Below are 18,442 nucleotides of genomic sequence, written 5' to 3' on the forward strand. Positions count from 1 at the left end.
CAGATCCATCACTTGATCGTCAGGTTTGTCGTCGTCACAGGCCGTCGTCGCCTGACAGGAGTACTGCTTTGCGGCGTCAGGCAGCAGACAATCACTTTTATATGCAATTTGTGAGTGGCGGGGGCTACATGTAGGGCAAGACATCCTCGCGAACACCTTGTGTCATTACTTATTTTCAGTGATCCATCCATATAATTGTCACTACTATTTTGCCTTTTACGCCCAATGGAATCTATGTAGGTGGAAAGTCGAGACTGGTTATTCTCTGGCGTTGACTTATTACATTTACATTAAAACGCAAAATATTCATATTTATTCTTATAGAATATGTGTATGTATTAGTGAGTTATTAGATGATGGTAAACTGTTACAAAGAGAGAAGAACTATCGTGAAGTAGACCATGATCAGAAAATATTGCTGACCAGCAGAAAATACCGACTCTGTCTCTCACTTTCTTGGTCCGTGAACGCCACTGTCATAACGCATCATGTGAGTGAGTGAGTATGTTTCTAAGCCGCATCATCACTGCGGGGGACACCAGAAACGAGCTTCACACATTGTAACCACTACATGGTGACACGTCACAATTGTCAGTCAGTAATGTGTGTGCCCACCACTGGAATAAACTCACACCCCAGCTGGACGACGAGAAGAAGATGTGATACGTCTGATCACAAGAAATGGGAGTCAACACCATTCTTCTCGGAAGGTCTGAGCTAACTGACCCTTGTTATAAGGGGGACCTATTCGTGCTCTACTTTTATGGAACAAGTGTTCTATAGGTGATAAGACTGATGAGTGTGCAGGCCTAGGCAAGATGTTGCATAGGGCCTTGTGTTATCTTGTTGAAACGGTCTGACCTGCTCTGTTGCAGGAACGATATTAAAACAAGGTAGAGAGATTGGTCAATGTAACGCTGTCCAATGATGTTTCCTTCCTAAATCACCAGAACGGGCGTGTCTGTACAGACTAATGATGCCGTATTGCAGGACTAATGATGCCACATTCTAGCCACTGTCCCGCCACTGTAGGATGACTGGCTCGGCTGATGACGTCAAAGTGATAATATCATTCCCCAGACGGAATATACGTAGCGCTTTCCTGGGTGGTTGTGACAGAAGGTCTGCCAGTCCCAAGCCTGTCATTCTTCCGCCAGTCTGCCTGAATCGGACCATGGCCCAGGTGACTGTCATTCGGCTACAGCCAAAACTCCTTGCGACATTGTCAGGCGTTGTTCCTTGATGTATCATACCAATATCTTGTTGTTTCTGTTGTAGTCTTAATATTAGCATGCTACTGTCCAACGATTTGGGTGTGAATAAACAGTACACCGTTCATTGTATATCCTTATCTTTGTAGGTTAGCATGTGCAGCCAAAGTTTCACTGCGAACTCAAATTCCATTGATCTGGGTAGTATACACGTTAATTACTCAGGACATTGTTTTGGTTGTTTATGGGCGATTCATTCTCAACCATTTTGTAACACTTTTAGATCCAACGGGTCCAAAGTTCAGTTTTTTAACGTTTCTTTGTCTGTTTACATCGAAAGTAGTGCTATTTCCATCATCACCATCTAGATAATTGAAAAGTACATTACTCGAGCAGTTGTGAGTACAAACATGTCACGTTGACCAGTTCTCTGTCATTCTGAAGAAAACTGCACACTAGGCTTTTACTACACATGACATTTTATTATATAAAAATGCTTTTTATTATACTTCTACTTTCAATGTCCTGTTTCAAACTCACTTACATCCATACTGTTATAACAAATGTGAGAAAACTTTAACATTCCTTCCATATGGTCAATTTGAAATGTGACGTAAAACAAATCTCAGCTTTCTTTTATGAAGAAAAGAAAATATACCGATTAAAAGCCAACAACCTTTTGTGTTTGAAGGTGATAGATGTCAACGTCACCCAAAAGACAGCTACGTCATAGTTTGACTGACAAATACACTATATTGAAACAAGCCAACAGTTTTGGTCAAAAATAACACACGCCTTTGGTGCCCTTGGTATTCTTAGGTGAGGGGTAAAAGAAGGTTGACTCATTTGTTTTTCTTATGAGCCACCACCACACATGGGTGTATACGTTTTTTTGTCTTTTGTTTATAGTGCTTGCTATTTCTGCAAATATATCTACAGTACAATTTAATATTTGCTTCTTTTGCCCTTCGAGTTATTTTCTCATGCACCATGTGACGTTTACATGCCGCACGTTAAACATGCAAAACATGTAAATAGTAAGGTAATTATTATCAACATATTAGTTATATGTGAGGTGCATGTAAAAGCCCTCTTTTAATGATGATGATGGTGACGCATTTTTAATTTTAATTAATTTAATTTTAATCTGTAATAAATAATAATAATAACAACAACAACAACAACAACAACAACAACAACAACAATAATAATAATATAAACCATTTTCACAAAAAGAACCCGATCCTTAATAATACAGCAGGAAGAACACTCGAAAATATGTTCATAAATGCATGAAGAAAACAGAGTAGTTTGAATGTAGTAGTCACACATTGCGATGTGAATTTAATTAAATTGTTCAACTGAGGGTTGTTCAACAACTCAGGAACGTTGGTAATATAACCCCATTAAACACTCCCAGATGATTTGAACATTTCTAATTACTGTGAATAAAATATGTCATTGTCATGTCCGCAACTGCAACATGCACGCATGTCATTGATGCTTTCACACACATGGCAATGCATCATACAGTGGGATATTGTATGATACGGAACGTCGATACCAGTTTATAGTAATTTAAATTTGCACAATAAAAAGAATGTCACAATGATACCAATATTTCAAATTGAAATACGTGGTGTGCTGAAGATAGAGTCCTTTTACATTGATAATTGATTTTTAATTAAATATTCTCCCGAGTTGACATTTTATATATACACATTTGAGATATAATCATCGATGCCATTAATGTTATAAACAAGTTTGCATCAGTTTGTGCCATGTGTGACCGTTTCCGATCTCAGGGATCAATATGCACGTTTCTGTAGCTGTAGATGTGTTGTATTGATGATGAATGTAAGCTCCACTGAATCATAAAATTACATAGAGTGAACATCATTTCATGACATCAGATACGATAGCATATTTCAGACATACATGATGGCACCATAGGTCGGGCGGTCGGAACCAAGCAACAGCTGCACAATGGCAGCGGTCAAACATTGAGGTGAGGTGAAATCGGGTTTAACGTCGCGTGCAATGTATAGCGACGTGGATGCACGTGTGCATGTGTGTGTGGCTGCTTGTACTAGTCCGGACTGATGCCGATTTATAGTGCTAGCTCACTGAGATACCATGCCGCAGTTTAATTGTACAATTTAATATTTGTTTCTTTTGCCCCCCGAGTTATTTTCCTCGTTTTAGCCCCTTAATGCCGAGCGCCAGACAGGGTAACAACAAGTACCATCTTTTAACGTCTGGTATGGCTTTCCGGCCGGGGATCGAACCCCGGACCTTCCGCTCTCCGGGCGGACGCTCTACCACTAGACCACGGAGGCGGTTGGTTAAACATTGAACCAGAGTAGCCTCCTTGGTACGTCCATCATACAATGTGCACGCCAAAGAACAATCTGTTCAATCTACCGACGAAAAAGATTCCGTTGGGCAATGCAAAATAGTGATGGCAAATATATGAATGGGTCACTGAAAATCAACGATGGCACCAGATGTTCGAGAAAAGAGTGACCCGAGTTATTTCACCATAGCATAGAACTGTAGTACATGAATTACAGTACAGGTACGTGTGTTGGTGGTTCGTAGACTCAAATTACTTAAATGTGATTTGATGGCTAAAGTAAATCAGTCGAATACCGACACCACACAAGCTTCTAAACAATATCCACTGTTAAAACCCATCTACGGTCCTCAAACATGGCATACCAACAAGAACTGCCTCAACTATGTCAGTTCGTGTACAGGTAACAGTTATTGTTAAAGTGTACTTATAATGTACTGATTACTCATGACACGAGCTGTTTAACAGCAATCTAATTGTGGAGTTTTGAATTGTCGCGCGAATCTAATATCATATACTTCCTATAGGCGCTAGTCTAGTCCTTAATGTACAGGATCTGCGATTGATTAGATTCCTGGTGGTCTGTGTTTTCCAGTGAAGCATAGCCAGTCCAACCTTTTGACTGTATTGATCTAAAGTTTAGTGTACAGGAATATGGTTGCCATGGTGCGTCAACTGATAGACATAATGGAAAATGTTCATGGGATCATATGACAATAGTAAACCCTTAGGACTCGTTGATCTCTGAATATAAATACTATATGAGTTTATAAAGAGAATGTTGAGGAGATGGTTTAGTTATGTCAAAAATACTTATACAAATATATCGAAATTTAATATTTAACTAGCAACAAGTAACAAGTTAATTTTAATTCGTCAGTGATGCATACTTCATTTTATATTTTGAAACCGTTTCGGAATGTTTGACTTTGACAGTGACCATATCATTTGAAAGGAATGACATATATAATTCATCAATTCTAGATCTGATTGGAAAATGCCATTAATGTAAATGCCAATTTTTATGGGCTTTGTATATCGAGTGACCTTTTACAGAATATGTTTCGAAAGAGACATCTTAATGAAGAGATCGTTTATATAACTGGTATATTAAGGTTAATCTAAACATCACCATCCAGTATTTTTGATACGCTTTTCTTTGTCATCAGTGACTGTCATTATAAGCCAAAAAACTTTTTTTTGTCGCATTTATTTAAAAATCTTGTACACATGAGGAAAAAGTGCAATTAATTTCAAACTTTATAAAATGAATTTTATGAATCAATAGGGTGTCAGGCCGGGAATCTCCAACATCCGTTGTAAGCTTGTGTTAAAGCTTAAGAAAATAAAACATTGAATATGACCTGCTTAGAGGGGCTTCTAAAATGAGATATAAACGTACTGTGTCTTCAGCGTAGAGCATCCGCATTCTTTGACTAGACACAAAATCAACAACCAAACAGATTATCCCATTAATGAGCAGTAACTGGCATTGTACAATGAAAGCAGAGTTGACTGAATGTACAAACGAAACTAGTTTGTAGCTGTGTATATCTACACCCGCTTGTCGACTCGGGTCGACGTTGACCTCGTGATCCTCGTTGAAGTGCAACGGCCTTTGACACGATACCCGCACACCGGGTCATATTTCACTCATGACAAAGTCCGGGTGCACTGAATTATACATGTTTGTCACGATTCAGTTGCCAGGGACAGCGACAGCTACACATATAAAGACATAGTAAGGACAAAGGAAGAGTGAGATACAGAGTAGAGAGAACAAGAACGCGAGATGGTTGACAAAACCAAAGAGAGAGAGAGAGAGAGAGAGAGAGAGAGAGAGAGAGAGAGAGAGAGAGAGAGAGAGAGAGAGAGAGAGAGCCAATTTGTGATGTTACACGGTTAGGGTAACACAAATAATAATTTGTAAATAGCTTATACACATATAAAGACATAGTAAGGACAAAGGAAGAGTGAGATACAGAGTAGAGAGAACAAGAACGCGAGATGGTTGACAAAACCAACGAGAGAGAGAGAGAGAGAGAGAGAGAGAGAGAGAGAGAGAGAGAGAGAACCAATTTGTGATGTTACACGGTTAGGGTAACACAAATAATAATTTGTAAATAGCTTATACACATATAAAGACATAGTAAGGACAAAGGAAGAGTGAGATACAGAGTAGAGAGAACAAGAACGCGAGATGGTTGACAAAACCAACGAGAGAGAGAGAGGGAGAGAGGGAGGGAGAGAGGGAGGAGAGAGGGAGGGGAGAGGAGAGAGAGAGTGTGAGAGAGAGAGAGAGAGAGAGAGAGAAAGAGAGAGAGAGAGAGAGAGAGAGAGAGAGAGAGAGAGAGGGGGAGAGAGGGAGGAGGGAGGGAGAGGGAGGGGAGGGGAGAGAGAGAGGGTGAGAGAGAGAGAGAGAGAGAGAGAGAGAGAGAGAGGGAACCAATTTATGATGTTGCACGGTTATGATGTTGCACGGTTAGGATAACACAAATAATAATGTGTAAATAGCTGATTGATACACTGTTTAATCCTACTATAACATGTGCACACAAGGTCGTAAAGGTTGTATACGTTCCCTTCCATTAGTACGTTATATATCTACTTAAATACAATCAAGCCTTCAAACGCATTTCATTCCTTCGAGATGGTAATCAGTTACCATGTCAGCATGGGCGTCGTTTGTTGTACCATTACGACATAACATCCCAGTTCGAGACGGCTATTTGAAAAGACGTACATATAGTGCACATAAAATGCCCTAAGCTTTTTCGTATTTACAATGTCGATAACAACACTAGACTTGCCGGTGTTATTCGATGAGCTGGAATTTAGCCATTTGGAGTATCCGGCTACCATCATTTGTGAATGACATTTGTGGGCATCGATTGCTTACTAACGCCTGTAAATGGCATAAACAAGTCGTTTTTATCTGCTCAACTATGCCATTTTCATTTCATGAGATGCGGGTATGATAACTTTTGTTGTCATGTACGTAACCTAGTTACGCCACATAACAAACAACGCCACTCTGTCGCACGATGGATTTTTTTCCGTGTTCATGGATCAATGACGGAAGTCCCATGTATAGTACAAAGCCGCAACTGAAGCATACTATTCTACACACGGCAGGCTGTGTCGTTCCCACAGCAAGCACGCAAACGCCATGAGACAGGGTTGGAACTGATACATAAACAATTGACCTGTTGTTGTCTTCAAGGTCATTCGTTCATGTTGGGAGATTCTGCTTCTTATTGTTTCTTTTACACTTTTCACAGGAAATGGTGTTTAAATATAAACCGTCAACGCCAGAGAATAACCAGTCTCGATTATCCAACGAAACGGATGAAATTGGGCGTAAAGGGCAAAACATGCGTTAAAGGCACGTTAACAACATATTTCAGTTATGTAGCAAAGTCCATGCACGTGAATGTGTGGCTGTTTGATCTTCCCCGGACATACTCCATTTAATACTGCTAGCCCACTGAGATATGATACTGTAGTTTAACATGGATACCCAACTCGGACTCTGCATACTGACACGGAGCCGATCAGTCCTTGTTTTGTCCCATTAATACCCAGCGCCGGGCAGGGTAACAACAAGTACCATCTGTTAACGTCTTTGCTATGACACGACCAAGGCATCGAAACAACAACCGACCGTAACACCAAGGGGCGGTTTGAATCTTATTACCCGCGCACGTCATGCCTCTTGTGTCACATTTTATTTAGAATAATACATTGAGGATATTTCATGTGGCCACGAGTAAAAATATCTCCTTTTCCCCAGCCACGAGATGATTTGGAACATGATATGTCACTCGACACCTGAAATATCCTATTTATATATACATTTTGTGTAGATGTCTACCGGAAAATGTAATTATTTCATTTATTATTTTTATTACAAATGTAAAACCTTGAAAAGTATATTCTCAATACCTAACACACAGGGATGGTTCACCACCCTTTGTATTTGCGACTAAAAAAGTCGTTACGTGTTTGATAAGTCTTAAAAATATAATCAAAAGTAACCAATAATATTTGGGGTCACGAAAATTCTTTACATATAGATATGATTACATACAGAATTTACTTTAACAAAAAATATTTTGGAAAACTTCGAGACCGCTTTTGGAAGCAAAAGAATACACGCAGGTCAAGTATACAAAAATGGCGAAACGAACAGTCTCGATTGACGAGTTAAATGAGAAATTAACAGGTTATAACGAAACATTTTCAAGAGAATAACAAACGGCCTGGAGCGATATTAACTCCAAAAATGACAATCTGTCATTTTGCCTTGTCAACGTTGAATTAACGTTAAAGGGAAGTGTACAGTTTGTGTACGGGCCACACACTTACGATAAAGGGAGACAATTTTAGGGGAGGTCATTCTTGTATGACAATATTTCCGTCAAAGTGTTATGTTCACAGCAGTGAAATATCAAGTGTTATGTTCACTGCAGTGAAATATAAAGTGTTATGTTCACTGCAATTAAAATATCACTCTTCTAAACTTTCACGTGATTCACATTGACGTATATAATAACTTACTGATTCATTATGTCAGTGTTATAACCTTGAAGCATTTGTGTTGTTATTGAAGGTGTTGAAGAGATGATAGCAATCATTGCGGACTATTGTTTTCCAATATATATCGATAATCGAGGTTACTTTTGTTTTTCAGTAAATTTCAGATGACATTTGCTTTCATTTTTGACGAATTGACGCGAGCCTCTGAAGATTGATATGCAACATCTGTTGTCCCCACGTTTTGTACCAAAAGCCCCATGGATCAAGGAATGAAGTATGTTTGTCATGTTGTGTACAAAGTTGAAAAGAAAATGTTTTGACAGAAATGAACCTGGTTCTGGTCTTATTGTAAAAAATCAAGCAAATCCTTTTTGTTTTTGAGAATCCACATGGTTTTAATTCTACTTATATCACATACTTTCTGTGAATATATGGACAGTCCTTCCTTGGTTGTATTCAGGATTATGGTGAATTTTTGAGACAGGGATTTGGTGGTACATGTGCTGAACCCAGCAATACATGTCTCTTATTTATATGGGGCTTTGGAATCCAGTACAAAAGAGGAATGGACATATCCCCAGGTTTTGGAGTCCAGTCAAAAGTTCATTATACTGATGCATGGCAGATTTATTTCCCCAGTTAACCTACTGGCCTTATATACTCACACGCAAAAGAAACGCATGTCGAGTATGCAGTATACATGTTATATATTTTCAACAGTAAAGACAAGAAATACTAATAGGGCAAGATTGACAAACATTTGACTGAAGACAGTTTAATGGATTAAAAGGCAGATGACATAATTGTTTTTTTCAAATGTTAAGGGCTTATACAGTTTCGGGTCAATACCCAAAATGTCAGTCAATACCTGGTGTGACCACCATTAGCATTGATCACTGCCACACATCTCCTGTACATTGAGTGGATCAGACAATTTGTGAAGGCCCTAGGAATCCTCCTGCACACATCCAGAGCAGCTGTGCGTAGTTCATCGGCAGTTGTAGGGACTGGGCGCACATTGTGCAGACGCCTTTGAACCTCATCCCACAAGTGTTCGATGGGGTTCAGATCAGGGCTGAGGGCTGGCCACGGTAGAACACGGATGCTGTGTTGTTGCAGAAAGGCCATGGTAGCTTTCGCAACATGGGGACGAGCGTTGTCCTGCTTGAAAATGTGTTGTGCAAAAAATGGAACAACGTGGGGTCTGATCACTTGGTCGATATACAGCTGAGCAGTGACGCCGTGTCCCCGACCTTGACCAACATTCAGAGAGCACATGGGTCCAAGTCTCGCATTAAGTCCAATCCCTGCCCATATCATAACGCTAGGTCCACCCCATGGATCCCTTTCCACAACGTTTCTGTCAGCGAGACGATCATTTCGACGCCACCAAATTCTGACTCTTCCGTCTGCATGGGAGACACAAAAGCGACTTTCATCAGAGAAGATGACACTCACGATGACGCCAATTGTGATGACCCTGTGCCCACGGAAGTCGTGCTTGTCGATGCCGTGGTTAGAGAACAGGACGACGTGCTGGTCGGCGACATCTGAGGTTGTTGGAACGGAGACGTCAGATCAGTGTCCCGGCTAATGTGTCGATTATGTGTTCCTATGGTCTGTCGAGCACTTTCACTTGCAGTTAGGAACGGATGTCGCTGGTGATGACGGGTAATCTGCCTATCTTGTCGAGGTGTGGTGACCCCAGGACGACCGCTCCGAGGAAGGTCATCTGTGGTCTGTGTAGCATTGTATCGATGCAGGAGACGGTAAATTGTGGTTATGTTAACGTTGAAATGACAGGCAACATCTTGGAAAGACTCTCCAGCTTCCAAACGTCCGATAGCCTGGTTTCTCTGCATTTGAGTTAGGCGTGGCATTGTTGACCAAGGAGTGGTAGGTCCAAGAATCGGCCACAGTTTTATACCCACTACAGTTCGTGACAGTTAGTGCATTTTCGATTTCACGAGAAATGGGTGCATGATACCCACATATTCATTGAAATGGTGCTTTTTGGCGATTCGTTTTTACTCGGGCTTCCAAAATGCAACCAAAAATATTGATAACACCATCAGGCTTCACTACATGCTAAAACTCGTATCAATTTATGGTTCCGGGTTTGTTACCTATTTGCTTAAAACCACAAGCGTTTCTTTTGCGTGTGAGTATATATGAAAATATGTGATATATCACTTATACCAGATTCTTTGATCAGACAGTTAATGCAGTGATGCTCACATATAATGGAAGCCTTGTTAGTGGGAACAACTACGAACTGTTCATGTATATCTTATATAGCGAAATTTCGGTGTAGATCCTTATACCGTTGTCAAGCAACAGAAGGGTGGTTGATGGATAAGTCAGGAGTATTCTATGTTGCTGGATTAACCAGCTAGAAGGATAAATGGGCACAATGCATTGAGGTTCTGCGGGTTATATTGCAGTGTAATAAACAGAACTATTTGCATGACCTCATTTTTAATACCTTCAAGTTGTAAGAGCCTACTGACTCCACCTCGTACGACTACCCACGCATGACAAAATACATAAACTGCTAGCGCCACACAGTGCTCAATGCATAAGGGACCTGTATGTATCCTGAAAAAGAGATCTGCCTGCAATCAGTATATTCAAATCCTGAAACATTTGTTAACAAGTTCTCCTACCTGACAACGCCCAAGCAACATTGTATACATCATTTGCACACTTGGCCATGAGGCCTCTGATACCAAATAAACATCTTGTCATGTGTTTTCTTGTCGGCAGGTTCAGGTTTAGAAGTACACTAACTGTCACTCAGGGTAAATGCTGTATATGCCTCACAGTGAAAGCTGATGAAGGTGTCACACCCATGTTTCACGTTTTACGCTCTTCCACTCTCACGACCAAATTATTAATGATGGCTTTGGGAAATGGTAATCTCTCTCGTGTTACAGCTGTTACAGTTGTTACACCCAACGCGTATTCTATTTATGGTTCAGCTATATTATGGTGCGTCAGCTTCTTGTTGCTGGAAAACCAGATGTGATGCATCTCATAGACGTTCGAGCCACGAGCGTGGTTATGGTGCTGAGAAACCCAAAACTAATATTAAAGCGAATTTGAGATTCGTGATGCGCTGGGCTTGACGTTTGTTTAACCTTGTCGAAAAGGATAATGGATTTATCAAAAACATCAAGACCAGGTTTGTTGAACCTATTCCAAAGAATTTTGTATTTATCATTTTCCATTGTTATCACCATCATCATCATCATCATCATCATCATCATCATCATCATCATTATTATTATTTACAGATTAAAATTTAAAAAATGCAACAAAAAGGGTTTGTTCGATCCTGGCACAGTCAGGCTGGTTAGCCTCATCATCATCATCATCATCATCATCATCATTATTATTATTATTATTATTATACAACTCAGGGAATTGACAGGGTCGTTCTTCTCTATTCCAGTCAATTGAATGTCACATTATAGGACTATATAGGCATAAACAGGAAAGGTGTACACGTTACTACGCAACACAGATCCAATACTAGTATTCGTGATTGTTTAAGTTGCCATTGTTATGTTATTACTCGAATGGTTGTAAGACTATGAACACATTTCAGTTTCGGTTTTGCTTTCACGTCTTCATTTAAGATCCAAGGGTAAGTACCCTGTAGAAACCGCACGTGTATTACATATACTTGTAGAGCGCTAGTTAAACCATATTGATGAATCAATATCTCTCTGACAGTACCTTCGCAAAGAATTGACGTTTGTGTGGTTCCGACCGGAAGACAAACACACAGCTAAATGAAATCCTGACAATAGACACAAAGGCTAATCGGTAATCATGTCACTACAGTAACCATGGCAATGTTGAGCATTATCTAATAATCCATAATCAGACCATTGTAAGCTACAATGAAGGCGAACCGGTGATCGTCATTGATAGACATATATATGTTATAATAGTTCCTCCTCCTGTACAATCGTTATGTTAGGATAGTTGATCAGTAACTAACCCTTTCCTTACGCGGAGTAGTCTGCCATACAGACCCTCAAAACAAATATATCCAATACAGCCCATGCAAGTCTATAATAGTTGTCAAGTCTAGATTAGTGAAAAAAAAAACCAGTTGTTAAATCATCTGAATAAAATAGTAACATGGATCCCAGAATGGACCCAGATGCTCTTCATTTTCAGATAAGACCGCTGGAGCGTCTGTCCGGATTGCGGGAGGTCCGGGATTCGATACCAAAAGACGTTAAACGATGGTACGTATTGTTACCCTGCCTGGCGCACAGCATTAAGGCGTTAAAACAAGGGCTGGTCGGCTCGGAGTCTGACCAGTATACTGAGTAAGGTATCCATGTTAAACTGTGTTAACTCAGAGGGATAGCACTATAATATTGATATCAGCATTTGTCGGGACTTGTAAAAACAGCCCCCCCCCCCCCCCCCCCCCTACACACACACACACACACACACACACACACACACACACACACACACACACACTCTCTTTCTCGTCACTATACAAGTGTAATAATCTTAAACGCGACGCCATTTTCAGATAGATGTCTGGACAGATAACACTTACTGTCCTCTAAACTGCCCCTGCTCCCAGTTGGAGGGGCTGTGTCTAAGGCGAGCTGCCTCACATACTTTTAGTGGCATATCAGTGCCGGGTGATCGGAATGTTTACCCGTCTTGTGAATTTTCAAGCATTTATAGCTCTGCAGTTGTGTTTAGTCTCTGAAAACGCAGGGAGTCCATGAGCTTCTTTTTATATTTTTTGTTGTTATCATTATGATTTAACAAATGATTTTTTCTGTAAACTATTTTCCTTTCATGGACTAGATATTAGTCTAATCGGAGGCTGCAGATATGATAATCAACATAATATGAATTCATCGAGAATGAGTAACCTTTTAATATCGAAATCAACACCCAATCGAGTACATATCTAGTACGATGTAGATATGTTTATATAAAACACGAATGGTGAGATCATCATCATCATCGTCGTCGTCGTCGACATCATCATCATCATCATCATCATCATCATCGTCATTGTCGGAATCATCGTCATCTTGTAAAATCAAGCTCACCACCAAACGCGCTCATTTAATAATATCTCAATGGAGCAGAATGCTGAATGTATATGTGTAATATCAAAATGAATTATGTTACAGTGGTGTAGGCTGTATACATGTTCAGACATCTATGTGGCTACATTATAACGGCTTTACACATTATCCCCGTGTGGAATCGAAACTGGAATTTATGACAAGGTAAAAACCACTAGGGTAGCCCATGTACCAACAACGAACATCTCCTTTACCTAAAATCAATGCATATTTACTTAAAAACATCATGTCAATACGGAGAATTCACCTCCATACGTGTACCACATAGCCATGTATTCACGCATGGAGATATCCAACACGCTATGGTATATCTGACATTTAAACTAGAGCATCCTCACCAAGTTCATCGTATGAACTAAAACTCGAGACTAACAAAACTCGTATCAAGATTAAACACGAAACATTCTCAAACTAAACAGCATGAAATATGGAACGTACCTTAGCGATGTTAACCGCGTTTCACAATGACAACATTCTACCTGACACCGAGGATGGTTACAAGGCTCCCGTCACTCGGAACGCTTCACTGGCGTCGTTGACTGTTCCTTCTGGGTCAGGTATCAAATTGCAAATTGAAGCTGGGGTAGGATAGACGTTATTGTTAAGCACAATAGTGGTGATTGTGGTCATGTCATTGTCGCTGACAATGTTTCATGGCCGCAGAGCACTGCAGTAGCAATATCGATTGAACCAGTAAGCCATACTGGCATGGCCTTCCTTTGCTGACGACGTACGCTGTAAATAACAATTTACCTGTGGATGTTTACCTGTTTCACTCAGGTAAATCTAACGCGGCATAATATGCAAAGGCGGAAATAAATACATGTTTAGAAATAGTCTTGGAACCTTATAGGTCAATTGGGTCGAAGCACATGTGTTATCTCTATCGTGTTAATTTACATGTAATAGTAATGATGATGAATGAAAAAATCACAGACGTAACCATGGCAACGCCGTTGTCATGGAAACCAATCATAACCTATATCGTAATGATGATTGTTCTATGCGCCTGTGTTATCATTTATTCATCAGAGAGACGTGTTTCTCGTAAATAGAGCAATTTGTTTCTTTTATCTCACTGTGGGGAAGAGTTATGTGTGTATGGTTTTACCTTTTGAACAAGGTATCAATTAATGTCGGAATTCTATTAAATACCGAATGCTGCTGAAACAACAGCGAATGGATGTCATTTGCTCATCGTGGAAGTGTCACCCAGTTGCAAATGTGAGCTTCACGCTTCCTGTACTGTTTTTTTCCGCTGACGTTATTATGTACTTAACATGTGCTTGTTCAGTGCATAGTACTGACGCGGTTATGCCCTTACCTCGCCTTTTCAAAACAATGTTGCTTTTTATATGTAAAGAATAGCATGAATACACAATGCCATGGATACACAATGCCATGGATACACAATGCCATGAATACACAATGCCATTTAGAAAGAATAACAATACAGACACTATTGCACCGCTGTTGCATGTTACGTGGTTGATGTGACCCTGTGATCGTGTGACATCCGCGTACACACATACGGTCTTATTGTCGGCGGTTTCCAACGTCTTGTTGAAGAAACGTGACGCTAACACTGCAGTGACGTTCATGAGTGAACGCGGGCTTACAGCAATGCTACGTGAAAAAATGTAGAACTTTTAAAACGTACTTGGATTTGCATCATGACTACACATTAAACTTAACATATGAGTGAGTGAGTGAGTATGGTTTTACGCCGCTTTTAGCAATATTCCCGCAAGAAATGGGCTTCACACATTGCACCCATGTCGGGAATCGAACCCGGGTCTTCGGCGTGACGAGCGAACGCTTTAACCACAAGGCTACCCGACCGCCCCGAGTCTGTTTATAATCAATTGGGAGCAAGGATACAGGTGTGTTCCCTGTCAGTTCCCCATTGTTTACGGGGGCATGGGTGGCCCAGTTGTCTAAGGCGCCGCGATTCGCTAGGCAGAGTTGCGTCCCTTGGACACGCCAGAAACCTATGATTGTGGGTTCCAATCCCGGTTCGCCCAAATTATGTTTCTAGGTTTGTCAGCACCATACCCGTGCTCGTGGGTTTCACCGAAGTAGTAAACGTCTGAGACCTGCATCACTTCGGGCTTTCCTCCCACATTAAGCTGACACGCCGTGATTTAACTGGAATAATGTTAAAAGCGGCGTTAAACCCAACTCACTCACTCACTCACTCCCATTGTTTACGCGCAGCTCATCAGTGCACGGATTGTGTAAGGGGTTAGGATGACAATGCTACCTTCAACCATAAAACATTCTTTGTGTGTCTTGGCAGCTGTACATTGATGCTACAGAACAAGAAGAAGATGATTTTAATCAAGTGTCAGGCATGGAACAGCATGAAACGTACTAAGTATGTCGGATGGAGACGTACAATGACCGGCCATTATGTTTGTTTGTTTGTTGTTTAACGCCGCACTCAGCAATATTCCAGCTATATGACAGCGGTCTGTATACAATCGAGTTTGGACCAGACAGTCCAGTGATTAACATCATAAACATTGATCCAAGCAATTGGGATACGATGACATGCATCAACCAAGTCAGCGAGCCTGACCCGCCGATCCCATAAGTCGCCTCTTACGACAAGCGTAGTCGCCTTTTACGGCAAGCAGGGGTTGCTGAAGATCTATTCTAACCCGGATTTTTACGGGTCCCCGGCCATTTTGATCTTAGAGACATAATAATATCTTAAAAAGTATAAAACATGTATATATAAAGAGGAAACACTATTTTTTTTAAAACAATCATTAAAAGCAAACCCACTCATACAACCCAAAGTCCAGGGACACTCCCTTTAAGGAATGCTGGATTCGCCCTTCCTTTCAGAGAGGTCTTTTATCTCGTGACAAAGAACGCGATGATTCCCTGTAGCGAAAAGAATTGACGAGGACCCATTTGTTCAGTGGAGTGAATCTTTATTGCCTTGGTCACATGGCTGAAGATGCGTGACAAACATCTTCAACCTTCACCACTTTAAACATTCTGTCCATATAAAGCCGACGGACCATGATTATATAGAGCGTCCCAGGAGGCTGTAGCATTGTCTGTGCTGAGTCAACTACAAAAGAAATGTTTGGACCGAGACTCAGCCCCTTCTGTGTTGTAAAACGAATACATTTCTTTAACGTTTTCCTTTGCTTATAAGCAGCGTGTACACAGCAGATGTAATTCAAAATAAATATATCATTTTTCTAAGTTTCAACAAAGCCAGAAATGCTGTACAGTTGGTGTTGCGTTATGGTCTGGTTTGTTTACAGGCCGCCGTCGCATGTCTGGAGTCCTGCTTTTCGGCATGAGGCAATAAATATTGTTATATTACTGATATATTTCATAGATATAGCCGGGGTCACGGGTGGCCCAGTCGTCTAAGGCGCCGCGATTCGCTAGGCAGAGTTGCGTCCCCTGGGCATGCCAAAAAACTATGATTTGTGGGTTTGAATCCCGGTTCGCCCCGATTATGTTTCTAGGTTTGTCAGCTCGTGGGTTTCACCGAAGAGGTAAACGTCTGAGACCTGCATCACTTCGGGCTTTCCTCCCACATTTAGCTGACACGCCGTGATGTAACTAGAATAATATTAAAAGCGGCGTTAAACCCAACTCGCTCACTCATCGATATAGCCTATGGACGTTTATACCGGATTTATGCCTTAGACGTTTATAACTGGTATGTACCATAATAACTGATATATCCCATGGACGTACAAAACTGATATATTTCGTAGAAGTTTCTAACCAATATACCTCATGCATGTGTATAACTGATATATCCCATGGACGTTTATAACGGAGGTTTATAACTGATATCTACCGTGGACGTTAATAACTGATATATCCCACGGACATTTATAACGGATATATCCCATGAACGTATATAACTGATATATCCAATGAAGGTGTATAACTGATAAAGGTCATGGACGTTTATATCTGCTACTTCCCATGAAGGTTTATAACTACTATATCCCGTAGACGTTTATAACTGATATATCAAATGAATATTCAGAAATTGGTATAACCCATAGACGTTAAAATCTTATATATCCCACGGACGTTTATAACTGATATATCCCGTGAGGGTTTAGAACTGATATATCCTTGGACGTTTATATCTGATATATCACATAAACGCCTATTATTGAGATATCCCATGAAGGTTTATAACTGATATATTCCAAGAACGTTTGTAACAAATAATCCCCTAAACGTTTATAACTGATATATCCCATGTAACTCATATATCCCATGAAGATGTATAACTGATATATCCCTTGTAACTAATATATCCCATAAAGGTGTACAACTGATATTGGTAATGGAGGTTTATATTTGATACATACCATGAAGGTTTATAACTGATATATTCCATGGAGGTTTATCACTTATAAACCCCATTGACATTTATAATGGATATATCCCATTGACGTTTATAAATGATATATCCCATCGCGGTTTATAGAGGATATATGCCTTGAACGTTTATAACTGAACTATCCCATGAATATTCAGAAATTGATATATCCCATGGATGTAATATATGATATATTCCATTGACGTAATGTTATTGATATCTCCTTTGAACTGACATTGTCCATTACGGTTAATGATATACTTTTAGCCACTTATATATTTTGAAATGTGTACTGTCATATACATAACCACAATAACCACAAAATGAGTTGCGGTGAATGTATGGTAGGTAGGGTTTTGTGAGGTGGTGAGATGTTTGGCAAGTGAGGTGTATTAGTGCGGTGTTTGTGAGATGGTGAGATATTTAACAAGTGAGGTGAAGGTAGATCGTGTTTTGTGAGGTGGTGAGATATTTGGCAGGTGAGGTGAAGGTAGGTCGTGTTTTGAAAGATGTTTGGCAAATGAGGTGAAGGTGGGTGGTGCCAGACATCTCACCATCTCACAAAACACCACCTAACAACAGCTTTCTTGCCAAACGTATCACTCATTACAACATCTAGACCAAGACCGTGAGAGAGAGAGAGAGAGAGAGAGAGAGAGAGAGCGAGAGAGAGAGAGAGAGAGAGAGAGAGAGAGAGAGAGAGCGCGAGATAGGGAGAGAGGGAGAGAGGGAGAGAGAGGGAATAAACACTATGTATTTAGCTCGCCAAGGCTCGCTTTGTACAATGTTGATTCCTTTTACAGGATATTTACCATCCCCAAAC

The 18,442-nt window shown here is 40.4% G+C and overlaps 1 protein-coding gene across 2 annotated transcripts in view; it reads right to left on the reverse strand.

Moving 5' to 3' along the window:
* The window catches only part of LOC124144394, a 33,671-nt gene extending 19,689 nt beyond the window's left edge, over positions 1-13,982 (reverse strand). Inside the window, exon 1 of one of the 2 annotated variants that reach the window (XM_046513774.2) lies at positions 13,683-13,982. Coding sequence is in view for 1 of the 2 variants with exons in the window: in XM_046513765.2 (XP_046369721.1) it covers positions 10,773-10,805 (33 nt within the window). In the remaining variant the exon portion in view is untranslated. Of the gene's footprint in view, positions 1-10,772; positions 10,963-13,682 lie in introns of those variants that run through there. The other variant, XM_046513765.2, reaches the window with a different exon arrangement.
* Between the last annotated feature and the right edge of the window lie 4,460 nt (positions 13,983-18,442).

Source organism: Haliotis rufescens, unplaced genomic scaffold (assembly GCF_023055435.1).
Source record: "Haliotis rufescens isolate VD_foot unplaced genomic scaffold, xgHalRufe1.0.p SCAF_82, whole genome shotgun sequence".
In the NCBI taxonomy this organism is placed as follows: domain Eukaryota; kingdom Metazoa; phylum Mollusca; class Gastropoda; order Lepetellida; family Haliotidae; genus Haliotis; species Haliotis rufescens.